The sequence below is a fragment of the Ursus americanus genome, chromosome 11, assembly GCF_024610735.1.
Source record: "Ursus americanus isolate L20-20 chromosome 11, mUrsAme1.1.p, whole genome shotgun sequence".
Taxonomy (NCBI): Eukaryota; Metazoa; Chordata; class Mammalia; order Carnivora; family Ursidae; genus Ursus; species Ursus americanus.
Window position 1 is genome coordinate 42,293,794 of NC_142137.1, and position 22,607 is coordinate 42,316,400.

Here is a 22,607-nt window from a genome sequence, read left to right on the forward strand (position 1 = left end):
GTCTTAAAAATCTTTAAAAAAAAAAAACAAAAACCCACAAATACTTAAATTTTTCCAGTCAGAGATAACAAAAACAGAGTGAGCATTCTGGAAGAACACAGGATTATAGAAAAGTTATTGAGGGAAAGGCGAAGACAACAATAAGGCTCTTAGATATGCTCAAGTAGTTTGCCATAGTAGTTTACTCTAACAAATGATTGTGTTACACCTAAAGTAAGAAAATAAGACATATTCCAAAGCCATTCCCCCAACACAGGATGAACAGAATGATTCTCACCTTGAGGCATCTCGGGTGGCAGATAATGAGGTTCTTGGGCGCTAACATGTACCCATTCGAAGTCATCATACAGATCCTGGTGGTAATCACAGGCCCCTGGACCATCATCAAAAGTACAGCCACCTAAAAGAAGAAGAGAAAGATTATTGTTACATTCTACACAGATTTGCTAAAAACTGAGAATGTGCTGGAGAAGGAAAGATTATATTGAATATGTAATACAGCACTCTTAATAATAATTGGTATTCCTGTTTTTGACTATTCTCGTTAAATTTTCACATAAAATGAATTTCTATCAGTAGTTTCTGTCTGAATAGAAAACCAGTTTGAGCCTCAGAAGGAAGGCTGAGGTACAGGTTTTGAAAGATTTAAAGAGTAGAAGACACTTGTATAGAGAAGCTTTCCTGAAATATACAAACCACCTAAAATCTAAATAGATTTTAATAACTTCAGTGCGGAGAAGGGAAAGAGTAAAAATTGTCTTTTTTCATAATGCAAGTTCAAAAAGGTGAAGTTAATATCTAAATCTTACCAAATGCCTTGCTTGAAAAGAACACTTTGAAAGAACATTTGAAATAGTAAATGAAACATATAAAGCTTTATAGGGTCTAAAAGTATTTGAGGTCAGTGATACATTCTTCCATACTTTATTTAGATTATTTTCGTACACACTTATGACTTAAAAGGAGGGAAAAAAACTAAAACTTGAGTAAAACTGATCAGATTCGCCTTTAATCACTCTCACCACTTCCACTTTATTTAATAACCATATATATATGTATATATATGTATATATATGTGTATATATATATATATATATATAGGAGGTAGCCTTTCCCCTTTATATCAGTCATTTTTTCTGGGTTTTTTTTCCACGGGTAATTTTAAGGCAAAAGTAGAATGATTACTTTTGCTTCTCAACCTAGGTATACAGGCACAAAGAATTCAACGTACTTACTCAGTTCATGAAAATAAGAACTGGCCTGTATGTCTAATCTTGAAAGAAAATGGATTAGAACTAATGAAAATTCAGCAGCGGGTTTAATGAGAAAAACCAATAACGTGTCTCCTTTCAAGTAAGTTATTTGTTTAGTTTCCATGGGGATCTCTGTGAAGAAATTCAGTGAATTCTCTGACCAAACAGCAGACTATGGAGTGGTAAACTTCTGGCCTATAAATTCTTCTCTGTAAACAAGGAATTCATTTTTTTTAACAAAAGTTTGTCAGCTTATATATGAATAAAAATTGCATTCCTCACCAGTGACAGAGATGGCAAAGAAGGCAAGATCAGAGATGTTCAGATGATGTTATGGCCCTAACAACCATTTTCGAAAGCAGAACATGTATGCGGGCATCCTTGAATCTTTCTTACGACTACATCAAACCTTTGAAATAATCAAACTTCAGCAGCTTGAAAGCTTAATAATGTCTTTTAAATATCCTAAAATAGCCTCTTTATAAATGTTTTCATGGAAAATGATGTATATCTTAATTTAAAATTAATCAATGAAAAAAGGTTGCTGGGAAATGCGTCTTCACATAGCAAGGGGAAAGTTTTTCTCAAAATACAATTTGCTATCTCAAAGCCAAAATTACTTACTGCTTTGTAACACATGCCTTCAGGGCCCCCACTGCCCTTTATAATAGTGTGAGTGGCCTCTGTATGTAAATTTAAACTACCAATGGAACCTACATTGGCTCATTTGGAAGACGAATGACCTTAATTGCTGCCCTTCATAGCCATTGTTAATTTTAGACTCCAGGATTCTGATGAGCAATAACCACTAGAAGTATCTGTACAAAAGAAGTGGGTCAACCCCTACTATCTGTTGTTGAACTTCACTGCCACATCAGTCAAGAATTTTGGAAATAGTTAGTGGTCCACTTGACTTGATTGATAAGAAAATTTTTAAAAGATGATTTTTTTCTACGGCAGCTTATAATAAATTCTAATCTAAGAGGGCCCATATATCTATTTATAGCACATAGGGCATATCAGTAAATCTCTGATAAAACTTTTTTTTATTCTTTTTATATTTTATATTTCAAGGGTAAGTACTAATACTGTATACTGAACTAGATGAGAGGAAATTAAAAAAAAAAAAAAAAAACTGATCCTGGCCTGGTGAATGGCATAGTGACATAGAGAGACATTTATATATATAAATACAGTGTGTTATAAGGGATAATAACAGTAGGACCAAGGTCACAAGGAACACAAATGACAAATGAACAGGCTACCTACACCATGGCTGGTTAGAGAAGTCTTCATGTATTTAGGCCTATAAAGATGAGTAAAGATAATGCTGGACAAGAATAGAGATAGGACTAAAATTAGAGAAAAAGCAAGAGCAAAGGCATGCAACTCTAAAGAAACATGAGATTTGGGGGGATCTCGAATATCCTCAAAAACTTCTGTGTTACGAACATGAAAAGTATGTACAGGGTAAGGCAGAAATAAAACTAAATAAGAAAGATTTTAGATATAAAATGCTTAGATTTTATTCTGTAGTTGTACTGAAGACATCAAAGAATTTTATCCAAGAGTAGTACAAAATTCAAGCCATGCTAAAAATAATAGCAACAAGAATAATAATAATAACAACTCTAGTAGTCATGTAGAGTTTAAAGAGGAATGGAGGAAAATGGAGGTAGAGTGTTTGGTTCAACCTTACAACAGATAACACCGAACAGATAACAGATAACAGAAGATAATTCATCTCGAGGTAATCCCATTATATACAATCCCTGTTTACCATTTAAGACTCACTAGAGAGTCTTGTAAACAAAGTCTTGTAAACATACTCTTCTATACACATGTTCCTGAGTTCAAGACATCTTCATATATAGCATTAAAATCTACTTAAAGGAGAAGCACCTTAGCAAGATTCCAACTCACAAAAACATAACTCATGAATTTAAAGTTTATCTGAGCTTGATGGCAGAACAAAAGGAGGCAAGATGTTCAAGAACTTTAGATAGGTCGAGGGGATGAAAAGAACAGCAAGGCAACAGTTTACATTTCAGTTGTTGTATTTGCCACCAGTAAGACGACAATGAGTATCTGCAAATCAGGTCAGAGAAACAGCAATCACGAGTTCGTTGACCCTTCGGGGAAAACTACTTCTGCAGAGCCATTTCACAGATTGCTACTTCCTTCATACCAACCAATCAGCCAAGGGGCAGATCTATCACTGCAAAGGTCGGCTTCCACTCTGGCAATCCACTTATGGGGCTGTGCAGACTGTTCACCTGCAGATAAAAATCAAGCTAACTCGGATTTGCCTGAATTTCTTTCCATTCCTAAACTGCTCACTGAAAGGACTGGTACTAAGAAACATAGTATCCCAACCCCAAAATGATATTGCCTAAACATCCAGCATTTAGACTCTTGAGTGTTTATTTAAACAGGTGGTGGTAGACTCTGAGAGAGCATGGAAATAGAGACCCTTTCTGTGGAATCAAGAAAGAAAGAATACTGAACTCGAATCCTTTCTGACGTCAAACTTTTTAATAAAAACCAGTGTCGGGTTAATTTAGGACAAAGTTAAATTGGAGAAAAATATCAACAAATTAAAAATAAATTTAATTTAAAAAATAAAATTAAAAAAAATTGAGAAAAATAAAAAGTCAGTAGGGCCCTGGACAGCTCTGAACATTTTGTAAAGGACATTCTTTTAAAAGATATTGTACTAGGGGCGCTGGGGTGGTTAGGTTAACGGACTGACTCCTGATTTCAGCTCAGGTCATGATCTCAGGATCCTGTGCGTAAGTCCTGCGTGGGGCTCCTAGCCCTGTGGGGAGTCTACTTGAGGATTCTCTCTCCCAATTCCTCTGCCCTTCCCCCTGCTGACGTGCACATGCAAGCACACGCTCTCTCTCTCACACACACACAAATAAATAAATCTTTTAAAAAAATACAATAAAAGATATTGTACTAGGATATTCCACATTCTCCCCTCCAGGGCACTTATGCAGTCTTAATTTCCTGACTGCATACAATAAATTGCAAGAAACATAGAATATTCTTTTATGGTTCTTTACTATATATAAAGAACAAGCTTCATTTAGTTGAAGACACAGATTATTTTTCTTTTTATTTTCTTAAATAGTTTGGAATAGCAAGGTTTTAAAAAGAGAAACTCTTGGACAAAATATGTTGGCAAATACAAATCCTTAGCACAGCTGTTTATGATCTTCAAAAATGGACATGTTAATCTTTTCCATTGTGAATTAAGCTGTGATACACAAATTCACTCATGTAAGTTATCATCAACTTTGCAATGATCTTTCTTCCATTAAGAACAAAAAGAAAGATTAACACATGTTACATTAGGACACATGCAATACCGAATTAAATTAACTTTGAATAGATCATCTTTATCTACACTAATCAGACACCATAATATAAGTTTACTGGTATAATCCCCAAAACTCATTACAAAGAGGTCAACGCATTTTACCAAAAAATTCAAAAAGACAAAAAAGGAATTTATTACTAAATATCTTAAATGTAATTCTACCTATAATCTGAGTCAATATAGTCTATTCCCAGAAAAACAGATTGGAAAAGGGTAAAAATTGATGCTTTTATATAAAGTTTGTATTTCCTCTTAAATCTTACTGGGTTATCTTAATGGCTTTATTTGTCTGTTTTTCTTTTCAACCCTACAGTTCTGGGAATACTGAAGGTACAAAATAAGAATTAACAATGCTATGATCCATGTTTAGGTAATTTACATCTGCTCTAAAAATGAGCAATGTTTTTTCTCAATTTACCTACTGAAGTTCAAGAAAAAAAAAATCCAAATAGATGCAAAGTACAAATGCCTTTGGGAGCATAAGTATGAGTCGCTGGTCGTTAATACATTGCTCTGATTCAATACTAAAGAGGATCTACTGAAGAAAAATTAGAAAATTCATGAATAAGACTTGCTTAAAAGATAATCACTTCAGATCAAAAACAAAATAAGTCTTTTACTCTGCTAGTAACTAATTAGTATGTGAAAATATTATTTGAGCCTAGCTCCTCAATAAAGGAAAAGAACTTGAAACACATTTGTGGAGATCCAAACCCATCATTTATTGATAGATACAAATGATTCCTAATGATGAGAGAAGAGCTCATTTCAAACACACCCATAAATTATCTAATTGTTCATCCCTAAAGTTCCATTTCTAGCCACGAATATATGTTTAATATATATAATCCAACATTATTTAGCTCATAAGACTTCTATTCAAACTGTCTATGATTCAAAGCAAAATGCTATACTCCATCTGACTGAGTAATCTTCCTTTAATAAGACTGAATTAGCCAGAACAGAATAATAAACCCAAATTCACTCCCCTCCATCTTTGCAGAGGCAATATTTAAATCTCCTAAACTTCAACGGATAAAACTTAAGGAATTTCAGGGTTCCTGGGTGGCTCAGTCGGTTAAGCGTCTGCCTTCAGCTCAGGTCATGATCCCAGGGTCCTGGGATCAAGCCCCACATCAGGGCTCCCTGCTCGGCAGGGAGTCTGCTTTCCCTCTCCCTCTACTGCTCCCCCTGCTTGTGCTCTCTCTCTGTCAAATAAACAAATAAAATCTTAAAAAAAAAAAAAAAGAAAAGAAAAGAAAACTTAAGGAATTTCAAGGAACTGGCACACACCGCCACTTACATGGTAGAAGAGAGACTGTTTCTAGACACAGCAGGAAGCGAAGGCTAAACAGATACACAGCTTTGCTATTTTACTTCTTTGAGCTTTAATCTCCATCTCAGTAAAATCAAGACAATGAGAGCTACAGTACAGTTAGTTTGTAGGAGTTTTAATGGTAATGCATATAAAGCTCTTAACACTCAACAAGTTTTCTGTTCACAGTAGCCTTATTTTCTCATGTCCCATTCTTGACAGTTTATTATCTATATATGCTATACAGATGTAAACCTGTGCACATATCTAAGTACTAAAGCCTAAATGAGAAACTTATGATTTCCATATAATTTACCCAAAAAGTCTAAAGCATTTCCATAAAGACTTTTTACCATATTACCATATTACCATCATCAGACATGGGTTCAGTTAGGAAGTACCTTCCTTTAGATCAGGGGTCAACAAATTTTATCTGTAAAAAACAAGTTAAGAATATCTTCGGTTTTGCAGGCCATACCACTTCTTTTTCTTTTTCGTTTTAAAGATTGTATTTATTTATCTGAGACAGAGATAGCATGAGCAGGGGGGAAGGGTAGAAGGAGAGAAAGAAGCAGACACCCCACTCAGCAGGGAGCCCAACGCAGTGCTGGATCCCAGGGCCCTGAGATCATGACCTGAGCTGAAGTCAGATGCTTAACCAAACGAACCACTCAGGCACCCCCAGGTCATACCATTTCTGTCACAACTATATGTCATTGAAGCAAAAAGCTGCCACAGAGAATAACCAACAAATGGATATGTCTGTATTCAAATTAAACTTCTATTTACAAAAATGGGTGGCAAACTGGATTTGGCCTGTGGGCCATAGTTCAGCAACACCTGGTTTAGATCACTCTGATCTTAAGTAGTCTTTTTTTTTTTTTTAAGATTATTTATTTATTTATTTATTTGAGAGAGAGAGATAGCAAGTGATAGCACAAATGAGAGAGATGGAGAAGCAGACTTTCCGGTGACCAGGGAGCCCAACGTGGGGCTCAACCCCAGGACCCTGAGATTATGACCTGAGCTGAAAGCAGATGTTTAACCAACTGAGCTACCCACATGCCCCAAGTATTCTTGAAAATTATAGGTAATATACGGTCTAGCTAAAAGCTTACAACCAAGAGTCTTTCATTTCTGTATCACCCCCATAAGACTCAATTTTTTCCCCCATATATCAAGACAAATAGCAGTGGTCCACAGCCAGGAAACAGAACTGAATGGAGTTTGAATGACAGAGCTACATCTGAAACCAAATCAGATTATCTGGCTGGGCAGAGATTCAAGTCAAAAACTGAGAATACGGAAATGCTAAAGAAACTCTCAAGGACCTCTAGTCTGGGTTGCAAACTTTTCAGACACAAAGGGAAATAAATATATTTTATATCATGATTCAGTATATACATGCACACACACATGCAAATATTTATATACATAGTACGCGTGAACAATCACATTCATTCGATCATTCGTTATCTCATTCTATGGATCACTAATCCAGTGCTCTTTCTATAAATGAAATAAAATGTAGAGGAGTTGTATGAATCAGGGGAGTAGATATGAAAAATAAAAGGAGCTACTAATCCTTTGTCTCAAATACACGTGGGAGGGGGCCCACTGTGGGAGGGGGCCCAGAAGATAGGTGTGAGCAATCCAAGTTTCCATACCCAATTTCTAGGTCTCAAGTTGAAGTCCAAAAATTAGCCTCTGATACATGGGCAGCCCTGGCAGTATGTGACTTCTTCCAACCTCATTATGGAGCTATTGGATGGTTTCATGCCAAACAGCCATAGAAATGATTTCACACATGAAAAGAGGTTTATTTAAATATAAAAGGAATATATTAATGAAAGGCACCTCACAGTAGAAAAAAATGAAAATTGCCCAGTCACAGAGCCAGAAACTATCAGAGCCAAGAACCGAACCTGGACACTATGGGTTCTTTGATTCTTAACCTACCTACATTAAATGGCTCCTCAAAATCAGGGTGAGATTAGACATTTTCAGAATGATCCAATACAGCTCCCTCCAATGGTAAAATTTTCATGGTATTACTCAACACAGAGCACATTACCTATCCCACCCATATGATGGTGTGGTAGTGTGCCATCATTTGAAAATGAAATATAGTAAACCACATCATCTATCAAAGTTTCTCAGGCTTAATGCCACAGATAGGAAAGGGTCTTTATTGGACAGAGTTATAACAGCCTAGCTGATTAACTAGTAACTCTGGCAAAGAATTTTATGCAAAAAGGGTGACTTAAGGCTGAGAATTTGTATGTTTGCAACATTGTCCTATCATTCTTGCTTGACAACTTTTACTTTTCACCTCATCTCCCCCCCAAAACATGTATAAATAAGTAGCTTTTCTATCTTTAAAAACATTAAAATAAACTAAAAGCTATTTGTTCTGGCAATTTTTACAGTAGCCTTCACGTTAATCCTGGTTTTAAAAACCAGGTGTTTATCCCAAGATCGTTAATATATTTACACAAGTTTCTCTTCTTATTTTTTATCCTTTTATCTATTCCAGTAAAATCTCATCTTTTTTGCTTAGCATTAGATACACAATCTAGACAAACCCATTGAACAAAGTAATGGAGAGTAAATGTACTGAAAAATAAAATTCCATCTGAAGCCATATTTACATTTCGGTAAAATTGGAAAACCACCCAAGCTCACACTTAAACATTTCTTTGTTTTGTTTTGTTTCTCATGAAGGGATTGCTGGTGGGCTCTACTTTACCCATATCAGACACATCCTGGCTTATTTCAGCCATTGCTCCTGACTCTCAGCTCAAACATGATGGGCAACAGACCATTTTTCATTTATGAAGGGCGTTCTGTGAAATGATGAAGCCGTGTAAAACGGAATTCCACAACCCACCCTCCTAGAGGAGGGGAAAAGATCTGCTTTGAGGCTTTGAATTTAAAGATTTACATCAGATTGGCAAAGGAATCTTAAATATAATCAAGCACATTGTAAGAAGGACAACAATTCAGTTTTGTAAGACTTTGAAATACACTTCAAGGAAATGATAATCAACTAATTTAGGTAAATATTTAAAATACATCACAAAAGTAAAAAAAAAATATTTCATTAAAATGAAGCCCTTTTCTTATAAAATCTTTCTAGACTTGGTATAATGTATAAGGCATACTGGCCAATGTTTGGGTTTTCCATAGTTTTTATTTACTTATTTATTTATTTGAGTGGGGGAGGAGCACAGGGAGAGGGACAAGCTGACTCCGCACTGAGCGCAAGCCCTATACAGAGCTCAATCTCACAACCCCGAGATCATGACCCCAAAATCATGACCTGAGCCAAAATTCAGTGTCAGATGCTTAACTGACTGAGCCACCCAGATGCCCCACGTTTTCCATAGTTTCTAAAACACATTCTTAAAAGTAAAAATTATATTGCCTTCTGCCATTATCTTTATTTAGGAAAAGAAAGTTGGATATCATCATTTCAATCAGTATACACACTACTGATGTTGTCTGTATTAACCAGTTCCTCGCATTCTGAACGTCATTTATACAGTCAGTGTGGCATCTTGCCAGGTCCACAGCAAGCAAGCCACTCATACAAACCACAAGTAAATCATTCCACTAATACTGAGTGATGCCAGAAACCATATTGTCGGGAATCTCTGCCCCTGTCCTCGTATAGTAAGCATTCTGGGTTTTAACCAAAATTCTGGTTAAGAATTTTACTACAGTCTTTAAAAGCATCAACTTCTGACCAAACCAGTGCTGCAGCCTGAGTCAGTAACTTCCTCTTCCCAAGGTTCCTTTCTCAGAAGAGTGCACGTGGTTACCATTTAGTGGAATCACCACAAAAAATAAACATTTCTCAAGTAGCAAAAAACACTGCTACTCACGGACATTTAAGTCAATGGCCATTCTGACCTATGGAGAGAGCCTTTTTTTTTTAAGATCTCATCTATTCATTTGAGACGAAGAGGGAGGAGCAGACTCCTAGCTGAGCGGGGAGCCCGATGCAGAACTCGATCCCAGGACCCCGGGATCATGACCTAAGCTGTAGGCAGATGCTTAACTGACTGAGCCACCCAGGCACCCCCAATGGAGAAGAGTCTTAACTGGGAAAATATTGAGTAAGGTTTTACACACAGCCTCACCAAGATTCAGGCCTGCCTGTATCTTCATTTTCTCATCTCTATACCAAAAAAAAAAAAAAAAATTGGCTTCACTTTCACTTCACCTACTACATAGCAATTCTGTGCCAATTAATTTGAAAAATCTCTCCACGATATCCTGTGGCATTAAAGCTAAGTGCTATACCCATCTAAGGTATCATTAAGATAGAATTTTAGTTAGCAAAACATCTAGGTGAAATCGTTATTCTTGTTTTATAATTACATGAAATTTTTAGAGTGATACGACCAATAATTTGGAGGATTAGAAGGGGAAGATGAGCTTACAACAATATCCTATCATTCGTGGGCTTTTGTGAAAAGATGAAGCAGCTCCAAGATAACAAATTCAGCTGTATGTCTGAAATTCATGCTACCACTGACTCTACTCCCCAGTAGAACTCCTAAAATATAAACTACCATAATCCAGCTACCCTTACATAACAAAAATATTTTAAAGATGTTGACTCTGCCTATATTAGAATTTCAAATGAAATTCAAAAATATTAAAAAGTGCTTCAGTGCAGAAAAGAGGTCTGGGTCTGGAAGAATAATTTAATAAAGATAAGAAAGTTAACTTTCTTTTGTTGCAAACTCCATGCAGATCAGGGGTTCACGGTGCCCATGAACAGTAGATGTAATATCTACAGACTTGCAATAGCCTTGTCTCATGTTTAGATTGGCTGAAGCTTTATATCCCATTTATTTAACATTCTTATTTTAATTTTCCCTCCAGTTCTTGCTCTAAAACGTAATGACTGACTTTAAATCTATCCATCTGTACAGTTTACTAATTAAAGGCAAACACATTTCTTCAAAATGAAACATAAAAACCTGGAAATTTCTAATTTCAAATATGAGGGGGTGAGAAGCTGGCAAATAAGATGTGAATAATAGATTAAAAGCAGTAGCAGGTGATGAAGGCATTTGAAGTCTGGGATCTGCTGTGCAGTAGGACAGCCTTCCTGTCTCACTTCTCACCTCAAGCCAGAGCTTAATATTTTGGAATTTTCAGCTCTCTAAAAACAAATAAAATAAAAGGCATTATTACAACATGGTGCTGACAAGGCCATCCAAGCAAATAATTAGTAAAAACAAATTGCCCCTAATTAAAGTCCCAATAAACTTAAGCAAAGCCTGTCATGCTCACTACTCAAATTCAAGTAGAGGCAAATTACAATAAAAGTGAGAATTTTTTTGGCTACAGCATTTACAAAATGTCAAAGGATTGATAATATCTAGTATTGATAGGACATGGGGTAACAACAGGAAGGCAAAGGGCACTTTTTTGGGGGGAGGGGCAATTTGGTTTTATTTACCAAAGTTGTTAATCACTTGCTTTTTAAACCAGCAATTATACTTCTAGAAATTTACCCTACATAAATGTCCACATATGTGCAGTCCTGAGTCCTACAAAAACAACCCAGGACTACCAACTCCCCCCCACAACCAAAAACGAATTATCTATGGGCTTCTCAATGACACCCAAGACAACAAGACTACCTCCGAGCCTGAAGAGCACTTCCAGCAATAACGCTTGCAAATAAAATCCCAAACTTTGGGCTAATGAACACTAGTAAGGTATTATAATAGTTAATTCACACGGGGAACCCTAAATGTTCAACATTATCAACTGGCAAAGATAAAAACAAAACAAACTTTAACAAGCAATACAGAATTTAGCAATTATCTGGCAAATGTTGAGACAATAAAAATATCCTAAGATATTATAAAGGCAAAGAAATGTTGAATCAAGTGCACAAATGGAAAGATGAAGGTGTAATAGGAGATCAATGATATAAAAGTATCCTTCCCCAGTTACCACTCTTCACCTGGCTATTTAAGCACATTGGGAAAAACAAACACAGGGAAACTACTTATGAGAAGTAACATTTTATGATAAACCATTCAAGATAAGATTGATTACAGCAATAGCATTGTAAGTCAGCCAAAAATAAAATTATCTAAAAGAATGGCTTTGAGTATAACTTCCTAGTATTTTTCTGACATCTAATAACATAACTTAGCTCCTTTTCACTTATCACTTCAGCAACTTCAGGCCTCATCTGAAAGTACAACCAGAATGCAAAACAGATTAGGATATAATAGAGAGCTAAACATGTCAAAAGCATTTCTGAAGCTACTTTATCTGCAAGGGTAAGTTTATAACTTTGTCAGAGAATGCATTTATGTACATATTTCCACATGAAATGCTTGGACCATGATTGGGACTATCTAGCTACTACTCATAACTTTATTTAATTCAAAATTTTTCTATAATCTATTAAATCTAATAAAATAAATAGAGTAATCTGATAAAATAAAAATCTATTCCTAGAAATTGCATTTTCAATTTGTGAAATACAGTAACAATCAACTAGAGAAATCACATGATACATTTATTAGGGGAAATAGAAAAATATCCTCCAACTTCAAGTACTTTCCTAGGTCCTCTTATGTCTCAATTTCATGTTTACTTTTAGTCTACAATTGGGATGTTAACACTTTTACATAGATCAATATGATGCATGAAGGAAATAGGACTGGAGGAATTAGGGCATGAAAATCATGGTATAGAGCAACAATCACCTGATATTCCTGGTGGCTGTGTTTGACTAAGATTCTTTCAGGACATATTCTATAGAGTAGGTAGTAACAGAAAGAAGGGCTGCAGGATTAGAAAAAGTAGGTGATAGAGACGTGGAGCAATGAAAGCATCTCTTGGGGAAGGAACAGAATGGGGGATCACAGGGGGCTGGGCTAAAGACTAAGAGACTAAAGAGTCCTAGGGTTTGGAAAGGGGGGGCAGTCAGAGACCACTGACGTGAGGCCTCAGTGACAAGAAGAGCGGAGTTTGTGACCTACTCAATCTAAATGGCAAAGCCATAATCCAGGTATAACTGGCAGACCACTCATGATACCATACATTGTGTAAAGTTAAGAATTTTAAGAACTGCCTGTATATACATAGCAGGTTTTCAGATAAGTAAGAGACATTCAGATTCTTGCTCAACAGGTTTTTAAACTCCAACCTGGTAAGGACTGCCCACATCTAAAAGTAAATGTGTGAGCTCAGGAACCTTCTTCCTGCTGTGATCAGATGAACAAGCAAGTATCCCACCCACAAAAGAGGAATCTCCCATTTATAGGATTCTACAGTCCACCTCCACCCCTCCCCTTAGTAATCCATAAAAGCAATTGGCTATGTTTCATATTAGGATTTGTTTTTCATGTATTTGAGGCATCTTGTAAAAATAGACAAAAGGGCTTCTTTTTGCTGTGGAAATACTGGCAATAACATGGTCATGTGTTCAAGAAAAATTATTTCTACCAAAACATCAAAAGGCATTAAAAGTTAGTGACTGGTCATGTGGCCTCACACCAAGCTGCAGCAATGTCTACAAAATACAGTCTTGAACTAGGGTATCTGTGATTTCTTTAAGACCACAAAAGCTCAGTGAGTGAAAGGCTATCAAATCTGACTCAGTGGCATTAATTACACCTCCAAGGGTGAAGTGAGAATTGTGTGAGCCAAAGAATAAAATTTTATAGTACTATAAAACACTGGTCTAGAAGTCGCAAGGGAAGGGAACTGCAGGGTAAGTAATTGAAGGCAGGAGAGTTGACTTCCTGCCCAATCACTAACTTGGCTGAGCCTTTAGTGGTAAAACTTTCTTCCCAGCCTTAAATTTATAATCACAGTAACAACCACAGCCTCCAAAGAAAATCAAATGAACACACTCCTCTTCTTAAACATTTAAGATACAATGTAAATCTCTCCAAGGATCCTGAGTGCCAGGCATATCATACCTTTTCCAAATCTCGACGTTACCATGGAGAAAAGTCAGATCTAAACTAGTCAACATTACTGCATACATTATACACCAGAACATACAAATATGTGTTTTCATTCAGAGAAGGGAAAAGGAGATTTTTTAAGTTTCCACTCCTAAATTGAAAGCAGTTTTATTTCAACTGTAGGATCAAATCTATTTTTTACATATGGACAGCTTCAAGTAGATATAAGTAACAGCAACTTACAATATACGTCATTTGGTATGCAGTTTTGCAATTACAATCTTTAGATGCATTGGAATTCACAAACAAGACTCATAAAGGCTTTATGAATCTCAAAAGGGATTAATGAAAATTATCTGGTCAGAATACAAAGTATAACAGCAACAGTTATTATTAACATACAAAAAATATTTAATATAGTTCATAGCATATTATACTAAATAAACATTAGTATTTTTTTTAATTTAAAAATCACATATATGCTCACCAACCAGAGATAACCAGTGCTAACATTCTGGTGTGCATTTCTTACTAGGCTTTCCAACATTATATTTTCTTACTGCTTATTGAGAATATTTAGGAAAGTCACTCACTTTTTTTTTTTTAATTCAGCGTGCCCAACCATTTTGCGAATGTTCTCAATCTAATAATGTTACTAGTTGATGTTACTAAGACTTCTAAGTATAAACTCCTAATGTCTAAATAATGCTAAGTTTGTTCTCCTTTGTGTGTATTATTATTTAAATCCACAGGAATCTCTAAACCAATATTAACAATGGTGATATTGAACAGATACTAATTCATTAACGCTCCACCTATTAGCTGGAGTGTGACTTTTTCCGTCGGTTAGTATGTCTCTCCATTCATCTTCGGCACTACTTCTGATCAGGGGGTAATCTTTAGGCACCAAGCAGGAGTCGTGATAAAATCTGTGGCAATGTCGGAGGTGGGAAGAGAAATTCCTGCCACTACACCAGAGGAGGAAGCAACAGCAACCACAGCAGCTAATGATGACCGAGCGGCCACCATGTACCAGGCACTGCTCCGAGTACTTCATGCAAAGTAATTCACCTAGTCCTCACGCCAAAACCTAAAATAAGGTGGCACTGTTATTATGTCCATTTTATAGATGAAGAAACTAAGGTAAGCTTAGTTCACCTGAGCTTAAGTGATCTGTTCAAGTCACACTGCTAGTAAGGCACCCATCCAGGACCCAAAACCAAGGGAAGTGGACATTTCTGAATTTCCTTCAAATGGATGGAAGGAAGCACTTCAAAGGGAAGAGCAGCATCGAACTCGAGGAGAAAGCCAACAGGCAAGCCAGGTATTACCAAATCAAAAATGCAGACTGGACAAGCAGCCACAAACCGTAGGCCAGACACCACCACAACCTACAGACACAGGATTAACACGAGATGTTTTTGCACAAACTATGGCAAATCACAAGACTTCCTCTAGGAAAAGCAGATTTCATGCTCCAAACACTCCCATGGAGTCGAATAATGGCTTCTTCTTGGTTCAAGCCAGGGAGTTTTAAAGAAGCAACTGGCACCGGCCCTCTCCCACTCCCTTGTCCCTGTTCCTTCTCTTGGAGAGAGGAAGGAGGCCTAGTCTCGTTTCAGCAGCTGTGACTCAGCTGTCCACTCTACAAGCCCGCACCAGGAATGTGGACATCCTTTCAGAAATGCCATTTACAGGCAAGAAATTGTTGGGAGAACAAGGACACATGCCTCTTTCAGTTCGCATCTCTTTTGTGTAACGAGTATTTTTAACCGTTTACTTCAGCATCCACAACCCCTACATTTCCTCAGTAGTACAGTGCATTTAATTTACTAGAACTAGCTATTTGAAGTCGGTGACTATATTTAAGCCCGCCTACATATCGCTAAAGCAGGGCAAGGCAGTGACATTCTAACCTGACTCCTGATAGACTTCAAAGCAATCCCATAGAGAAAGAGAAACACAATATCAAGGGTATCTGCCAAGTGTCCCTCCGCGTGGACTGCTGCTCACACAGTGTAAAAAGAACATTCATTTGTCCCTTCCCTCAAGGAAGTCCACCTTAGTTTTGTTTCTTTGTTTGTTTTTAGGAAAACGCCAGGCTCTGTGTGTTCTAAACGTTCATTTATTTAAAAGTGAAGTTATTTGAAAATGTGAAGAATTGCAAAAGATCCTGAAGCCAGAATATTCTCCACCCAGTATAGGAATGCCCTCCAGCGTCTCAGGACAGATGGCCTCTTGGAATCTGCCTGGATATTTTCACACCCTTTAGAGTAAGGCAGGACCTCTGTGGTATCAATGGTATTCCCCCATGATGGCTTTGAAATCACTTGACCACTGGGATTGCAATGGCATGACATCTGTGAAAAATTTCATCTTTTCAAAGGCTACACCCTATGGAGTGTCATACAACCATTAGACTTCAGAACTGGAAAGGACATGAGATCATTTAAGCACAGGTCACTTTTTGTTTAATCTAGACCACAATCTAAGTTCAGAGAAGTAGGAGGCCTATAGGCGCACATATGTGAAGCTTAACCTATAACAATCACTGCACAAGGATCACCCTCCCATTCTGAGCCAACCCCTCAAACAAAGCTTCATTCCTGTTGACTTTTTCTTATTGAAACTGAAATCCATTTGTAACTTTTCTCTTTCCATCCCATGTAATTGACCTTAAAAACCCTGATCAAAAAAGCCCACAAAAGGACTAATAAAACTTAATAGGTCAGCAGAAACTACACTACTGAGATTCTAGTGTCCTATGGTCACAACTTGGATCAGCCTTTAAGAGGGACAGCAGAGAGAAACAAATTCTATGTGATATTCCCCGGATTCTAAAGCATAAGCCTATTCATACTAAATGTATTTGTAATAGTAAGTAAAATAAATGCTCACAGAAAAAGGCCGCATTTTCTCCACCTTCTAGTGTGTTAAATGTCAGGACTAAAAGGGACATCAAGGTTTTACCTGAATCAGCTTCTTATCTCCAAGGTAGAAAAGGTATATAATAGGTTCCAGTTACCCTGGAGACTCTCTAAGCTCAGCTGACTTTCCCAGACTCAGTCAATGAAGAAAGAGAGACTCCATCCCAGGGTCCCTCTCTCCTCTACTGCGCCCCACTCTATAATGTTTATGATTCAGCTTGCCTCCCTCAGCCAACTTACTTTTTTTAAATTTTTTGTTAGTGTGCACAAACGAAATTTCCTCAAGGTGGAAGATTTCTTAAAGATAGCACTATTATATGTCATTCACCTAATTTTTCAAAAAATAAATCAAGTGGACGAGAAGTTGGATTGCTTTGCCGCTACTTATTTTCAAAAACCTCATCTTCTGAGGGAGATTAGTTCTTTCATTGCTCTGTCCAATTGATCTAATGTAAAAAAGCCATTTCTAAGCTTTTCTAAATGTGGTTTAGAACTTGAGAAACCAAACACTTCAAGGGAAGACCAAATTTTATTTTACCAAAAGGAAACCTAAGTATTTTTTGTAAATCGCATAGTATGTGTCAGGCAGCGTAGGTGGTCCTTTCATTTAATATTTACAATCATTTCATTTAATTGTATATTATTGAATTTAGTATTTACAAATGTTAATTTATATCATTTTTCATTTAATATGAATATTTAATTTCATTTAATATTTACAAATACAGTAAGTGAAACTGTTCTCATTTTATAGTTCAGAAAACTCAAGAGGTAGAACGATTCATTGATCTGGATCAGGGCACATAGCTATTAATTGGTAAACTGAAACCTGTACCTGATTCCAAAGCTTGTGTACTTTTCAATCCACCTGAAAAACAAAAGCAACTGGGGTCCTGACGACATGCAGGAGAATGAGGAAACGGCAGGCCCTCTTCAGAAGCACACAGTCTAGGTAAATGGTACTAAATCCAGTAATCTCAGTTTTTCTCTGATGGAATTTCTTTAATTTCTGCTCACTTGCTCACATGATTCAAGGGTCAACACAACCTGGCTGAGCTATTCTCTGCCTGTCACCTTCCAAACCTCCTTCCCAGCAACCTCAAAATTCTTTACATAGATGCCAAGGCTTCTATGTGAAAATAAAAAGGAAAAGAGAGTTTTCTTGAAGAAATAATTTTATTTATTCTTAAGAAAAATCTGGATGAGGCATCATATAAAAACTTGTGCTTCGTGTCCAAGTCCACAAGACAATTGCCACGATTAAAGAAAGCTTTTCCTTTTAAAGAACAATGGTTTATTATTTTAATAAGCACGAAAGAACTGTATTCAAATTTCAGTCGTGGAAAAGGTGCTGTTTGAGACATGTCTGAGAAGTAAAAAAAAAAATTTTTTTTTTTTTTTCACAAATCGCTCTCATAAACCACTTTGGCAAAGATGACTCTTAAGGATAATTTCCATTTGTCAAGTCCCCTTCTCTTCTGAAAAGGACAGACTTGAGCTAAAGAGGGGTATCTGAAACCAAGAGGCCACAGACAAGCCTCGCAGAAGAGAATGCCATGAAAAAAGGACCTTAATCCAGTAATTGTTACAATTACAATTACATTAAGTCACCGTCTATAAAAGACTCTTAGTGTTTATTTGTTCAGTCACTGTAGCCTGTGTGAATATAGCGAGATCCATGGCACAGAGGAAGGTTTTAATAAAAAACTGTTGCAAATAATTAAAAATATAAGATGAAAAGCTTCATTCTTCTATATGATTAAAAAGCAACTTCGTTGTGTTAAATTTGTGATGGTTAGGATTAAATACCTGGGGCCAATAATACCTTTACAGGTGATAGCAGAGCTCTATGAATCTAGTTACCAGTAAAGAATTCAATTCAATAAGCATTTATTGAAGTACCAGTAGTACCAGTACTATACTAGATATTGGGAATACACAGACAAAAAAAGTGCCTGACATAAAGGGGGCTACAGATATATAAGTAAATAATTATAATACAAAAAATATACATCATGTGTATAGTAATAGAATGAAAAATTATTAATTAACACTATACTCAAGTAGGTGGTCAACAAAGACCTCACAGTAACTGACATATTGAACTAAGTTCTGAAGGAAGAATGAACACCAAAGAAAACAGTACAAAAACAGGGATGACCAAAATTGGATTAACTTTGTTTTGAAGCAGTACTAGGTTCAAGAGAGGGATGCTAAGAGAAGATCTAGAGAGATATACAATATTCAATAACAACTGGCACTGTATGTCATGCCAAGGATCACGGACTTACCTTTATAAATAAGGGACACAAGTGAAATTTGTTTTAAAAAGACCCCATTGGCAACAGTATAATAAACAGATTGTAAGGGGCCCCACACAAGGGAGAAAGACAAGATTTAAAGAAGTGAATGCAATAGTCTGGGTGAGAGCTGGTGATGGTAACCAAGGTTTAAAACCAGATCTACTTTTAGTACAGTGGTATAGTTACAAATGGATTTCCTGTTTTGCAGGTGTTGGGGAAAATCACAGAGGGACGCCTAGGTGGCTCAGTAGGCTAAAGTGTCCTACTTTTGATTTGAGCTCAGGTCTTGAACTCAGGGTGGTGAGACCGAGTCCTGTGTCAGGCTCTGCGATGGGCATGGAGCCTGCTTGAGATTCTCTCTCTCCCTCTCCCTCTGCCCCTCCCCCTCTAAAAAAGAAAAGAAAAAAGAAAATCATGTAAAACTATAAATTGATAAGCACTGCTTTTTTTAAATTAAAATCAGTTTACAAATTCAATGTCTTGGCTTTCCTTTAGAATTAAAATCAGAAGAGAAGGCACTGATGCACAAACACATACATATGCATGCATACATACATGCATACCAAAAAAAAAAAGACACAGGAATAGGTCAAAAATTAAGCAGTCATTTCTTTCAGACTACAGGGCCTACAAGCTTCTTTACATTTTCCAATTTCTCACTATGAATTATTTTTCTTAAAATAAAGATGTCATTTATGCTCTCCAGCTTCTAAACGGGAGGGGGGGGGCATTTTAAAGCATAAAGCAAATGAGATTTTCCCATCATTGAGTAGATATTTACTAAGTAAAGACAAATCATATGGAAGCAGAAAATATTATCTAAAATTCATATCTTCCCTTTTTTAATAGTACTCTGGCATGCAAAGAAAAAATAATTACTTTTTTTTCCCCTTGGGTTAATGTTTACATTTGCAGAATATAAACTAGTTAGGCTTAACAAATGGTCCAGGATTAAGGATATGTGGTATGTGTAATGGGTAAAAGAGCCTAGGAGTTAAAATAGTAAGACAAGATGAGCCATTATGGTCATACATAGGAAAAAAATAGAAAGTTAACACTAACTTCAAAATTGCTCTATGGATAACATTATTCTCCTTGAACCATACACAATGATAGGCCATTAAATATCAGCACCTCCAACGAGAAGCTTATATATTACTTATACATAGAAAAAAATACAATGGTTAATAACACGAATTCAAAAATCAATAATGTTACAATGGAAAGCATGGGAGTCATTTGATAATACTAACAGGCACACTTCACCTTAATACAAGAAAACTAATTTGTTGGCATATCATTAGAGCTTCTTTCTGCATCTATCACTATTATAAATCACTCTAAATTCACCAGCAAATATTTAATACTCAGGTAATAATGTTGAGCCTTCCATCTTGATTTGCTTAATAACAAGAAAAATTTCTTCGATCATAGCAGTATTTTCGTCACTCAGTCTCTCTTCCTTAATTTTCTCACTCCTAGTAATACTGCCATGAATTCAGGGTCCACTTTTCCTCCCTGAGGAACAAACAGCATTCCACAGTAAATCTCATTTACCTGATGTGGATGAGAAAAAACAAAAAGAATATGGTCCTTTTCATTTCTAATTCCCAGAGACATTCTGGCCAGCTCTGCTCTCACCCTTCACAGTCTGGGGCAATGAAATGCACTACTTCCTACCCACACCCAGGAGATGAAAACGAAAGTAAAAAAAATGGTTCAGGTGCAAGTGGGTGTGTTTATTAAGCTGTTTTTTAGAATATATATATATATATGTATATATATATACACACACACACACACACACACACACACATATACATACATACACACACACACACACACACATATAAAGGATAGACGCTAACGTTTCATTAGATACTGTATCTGCTCACCAAAAAGTTAATGCATTTTACCGAGAGTATATTTTATGAATTCTATTTATCGTAAAGTTATGATCACTTAAAATACATGAGGTACCATTTTCTTAACATAGTCATAGTTCCTTTAAACTCTCCCTCCTCAGAATTCCAAATACCCCAAACAAAATTTTTCCTTTAGGAAAAATATGTGGTTTGAACCAGAGACCACAGTCCTTATTGAAACATTTTTTGGATGTCCTAAAGCATGCACTGCAAGCATAGGCCTATGTCACTATGTCTTGCAAAGGTGTCCTTGGGGATCAGCCTGTCTCTTCCTCAGCACCCGAACACTAGTAAGAAGAAGCAACAAGGAACTAACCTGGGCATATCATAACTCTGCCAAAGTTCAAATGTTGCACAGTGTCTGACTTTTTTTTTTTTAATGCATTTTTTGGGGAAAGATTTTATTTCTTTGTTAGTCAGAGAGAAAGAGCACTAGCAGGGAGAGGGGCAGGCAGAGTGAGAAGCAGGCTCCCCCCTGATCAGGGAGCCCGATGCAGGGCGATCCCAAGGACCCTGGTATCATGACCTGAGCTGAAGGAAGACGCTTAACCAACTGAGCTATCGAGGCGTCCCAAGTGTCTACTTTTTAATAAAACCACCTTCTTGCCTACACCATTCTCTTTCCCTATGCGCATTTTTAACGTCTCCCCCTTCTCGTTCTAACAATTTCCTCTAGTTCTGTAATGCACTGTTCCCAATCCACACCACTCCCTCAATAACAATCAATTACATGAAGGCTTTGCCCTCTTTCCTTTCCGAAATTCTTATCAAAACTTTGTGAAGAAATCTCCAAATGTCTACAAATACCTAGGATCCAATAATCCAAAATAAAGTATAAATAGTAGTACCAGGGTTCTTTTTGTTCTTTCTTCATCAAGTTCAGAAAACACTTGGGGGTGAAAAACATTTGGGGACTATGGGGTCATTATTTGAAACATAAGACCCATTCTATTCAATCTGTGTATTACAGATAAATGAAAGAGGATAATGGAGGCTGAAAGGACAAGATGTCACCTTTAGTTAGTTGACTCTTTCAAATAATGAAAAGTGAAAAAACAGAGAATGAAAATTCAATGGGAAACCAACCTAAGAACCTGCTGAAGACTTGGATTTCCAGCAGGATTGCTGCCCTGGGCGCCCCTCCCTGGCAGTGCTGAGGGGCCAGCACAAGACCAACTCCGGGGTGGAAAGGATCACTCATTGTTTGTATCCCCCCCCAAAAAAGCTGTTAAGCAAAAATGGTGAGAAAAGTTCCTCTGAAGCCTTCCCTGTGGAAAAGAAAGCCGCAAGAGCTCCAAAAGCTGTGTTTCTGTCCCTCCCAAGATCAACCCTTTACTCTTGTGGAAACTCAGGAGGTGGGTTTAGTTGGGTACATAGCAAATGAAAAATCATGCAAACATTGAACATGTGTTAGATTTCCTCTGTTGTGAGTTTATGCCATTACATTTCCAAACTTTAGTTCATGTGTACTTAGTTCATGAACTTAGTGCATGGCTTAAAATATGGCTGCCTGTTCTCCCTAAAAGAGGAAAGGGAATGCT

The 22,607-nt window shown here is 36.7% G+C and overlaps 1 protein-coding gene across 3 annotated transcripts in view; it reads right to left on the minus strand.

The window, feature by feature from the left end:
* PTPRK (protein tyrosine phosphatase receptor type K) overlaps positions 1–22,607 on the minus strand; it is a 541,453-nt gene that overhangs the window by 414,205 nt on the left and 104,641 nt on the right. For all 3 annotated transcript variants that reach the window (XM_045805582.2, XM_045805583.2, XM_045805581.2), the window contains exon 2: positions 278–400. In XM_045805582.2, the coding sequence (XP_045661538.1) occupies positions 278–400 (123 nt within the window). The remainder of the gene's footprint in view (positions 1–277; positions 401–22,607) is intronic.